The sequence below is a fragment of the Alexandromys fortis genome, unplaced genomic scaffold (assembly GCF_014885135.2).
Source record: "Alexandromys fortis isolate MF-2015 unplaced genomic scaffold, M_Fortis_MF-2015_v1.1 scaffold_85, whole genome shotgun sequence".
Taxonomy (NCBI): domain Eukaryota; kingdom Metazoa; phylum Chordata; class Mammalia; order Rodentia; family Cricetidae; genus Alexandromys; species Alexandromys fortis.
The window spans coordinates 4,114,769-4,116,741 of record NW_026067975.1 but is presented as its reverse complement, the minus strand read 5'-3'; the positions used below and the strand labels follow the sequence as shown (position 1 = coordinate 4,116,741).

Here is a 1,973-nt window from a genome sequence, read left to right as displayed (position 1 = left end):
CTATCACTAAGCAATTACTCAGCAACACGCAGACCACAGAGCTTCTAGAACAAATTCATTTGCAAATCCCCAGAGTGATGCAACTTGAAACAAGAGGAAATACACAGAACCATTTGGATGCCAAGCTAGGGGCTTTGTTATTTGCATTGTCTTGTTTTTTTTTTTTACTTAGTTTTTATTCATAATCATAAACTTAACTCTGCAATCCAGCTAGACTTGAAGGGGAATGAGGAAACTATGGAATCCAAAGAACTTCAGTGAGAGCAGAGATTACAGGGTACTGCGAGCAGATGGGGCTGGGGTGCTCTCCTGAGCTACAGAAGGAATGGTCTGGTGGGTAAGAAGCCCGCAAGTCAAAAGAATTAGAGTTGTCCACAGTCGGAAATGGTGATCTTCTTGCTGGTCTTGCCATTCCTGGACCCAAAACGCTCCATGGCTTCCACAATGTTCATGCCTTCTTTCACCTTCCCAAAGACCACATGTTTGCCATCCAGCCACTCAGTCTTGGTGGTGCAGATAAAAAACTGGGAACTGTTTGTGTTTGGTCCAGCATTTGCCATGGACAAGATGCCAGGACCTGTATGCTTCAGGATGAATTTCTCATCCTCAAATTTTTCTCCGTAGATGGATCTGCCGCCAGTGCCATTATGGCGTGTGAAGTCACCACCCTGGCACGTGAATCCTGGAATAATCCTGTGAAAGGAAGAACCCTTATATCCAAGTCCTTTCTCTCCAGTGCTCAGAGCACGAAAGTTTTCTGCTGTCTTTGGAACTTTGTCTGCAAACAGCTCGAAGGAGACGCGGCCCAAGGGCTCGCCATCGGCCGCGATGTCGAAGAACACGGCGGGGTTGACCATGGCTGCAGCAAGCGGTGAGAGGGGACAGCGGCGTCTGCAAAGCCGCATTGTCTTGTTCTTATCGTGGCACTATGTTAGTACTACTGAAGTAAATAAGTTGTTATGTTGGTTGAGTTGGGAATTGACCCTCCTCAAAAAACACAAATTTTTCTACTATAATATGTATTATTATAGTAAAAAATGAAGGAATTTTTTTTAAATTTGAGTTTTGAGACAAGATCTTGATATGTAACTTAGAGTGATAGGAACTCCAGATTCTCCTACCTCTGTGTTCAGAGAGCTAAGATAACAGGCTTAGATGATAGTATTTTAAATTGAAGTTGGGATATCTCACTAACAGGCTAGCATAGGAAATTTCACATGGGATGTATGCCATTGAAGTTCAAATTCTTAGTGAAATTTTTAAAAATGAAATGAAATAAGCAAGCAAGCAAAAGACATATTTTCTTTTTTATTACATGTAGTTTATGTTTATTTTACTTATGTGTATGCAGTGGAGGGGTCTGTAGAGGGAGTGTGCCTATGTACCATAGGAGGTCAAAATCAACATTGGACAGTAAGTTCTCACTGTCCGGTACATGAATCCTGGGTTCCAAATGAGGTCATCAGGCTTGCAGACAAGCACCTGAGCCATCACCCATTCTCCAAGTGACACACTATATCTCTCTCTATAGACCGAATGTCTTAGGAACCCCTTTATTCTCAGAACTATTTCACTCCCAACACATCTAGCCTCTGATCCTGCTTTTCCTGGGCTTTGAGACATGGTGCTGTATTAGGGACAAAGTGGCAGAAGGTACTCATTATGCCAAAAAAAAAAAAAAGAAAGAAAGATTTCAGGATTTTTAATTTCATCTCAAAATTATACAGAGTCTAATTAAATGGGTTTAAAATCTAGAAGAACATCTAGAAGCCATCAAATAAACTACAACACAAGCCAGGAAAGTTATTGGTCTACAATGGCCACAGAATCTGTCACATCTTGACCTCTTGGATAGATGCAGTCTGCTGCTTAAGCCAAAAATCCTTCTTACCCATATGTTGGGTGTGTCTAAGTGTTCAGCAGTAATGTTTAGAAAGGCAGGACCGAGAATAAAATTATATATATATATATAT

The 1,973-nt window shown here is 41.2% G+C and overlaps 1 protein-coding gene across 1 annotated transcript; it reads right to left on the bottom strand.

The window, feature by feature from the left end:
* Window positions 1–216: 216 nt before the first annotated feature.
* On the bottom strand, window positions 217–920 carry LOC126510627 (peptidyl-prolyl cis-trans isomerase A-like). The gene has a single exon (XM_050157272.1). It carries the CDS (start codon window positions 903–905, stop codon window positions 363–365), a length of 543 nt encoding a protein of 180 aa, XP_050013229.1. The 5' UTR covers window positions 906–920; the 3' UTR covers window positions 217–362.
* Window positions 921–1,973: the final 1,053 nt, after the last annotated feature.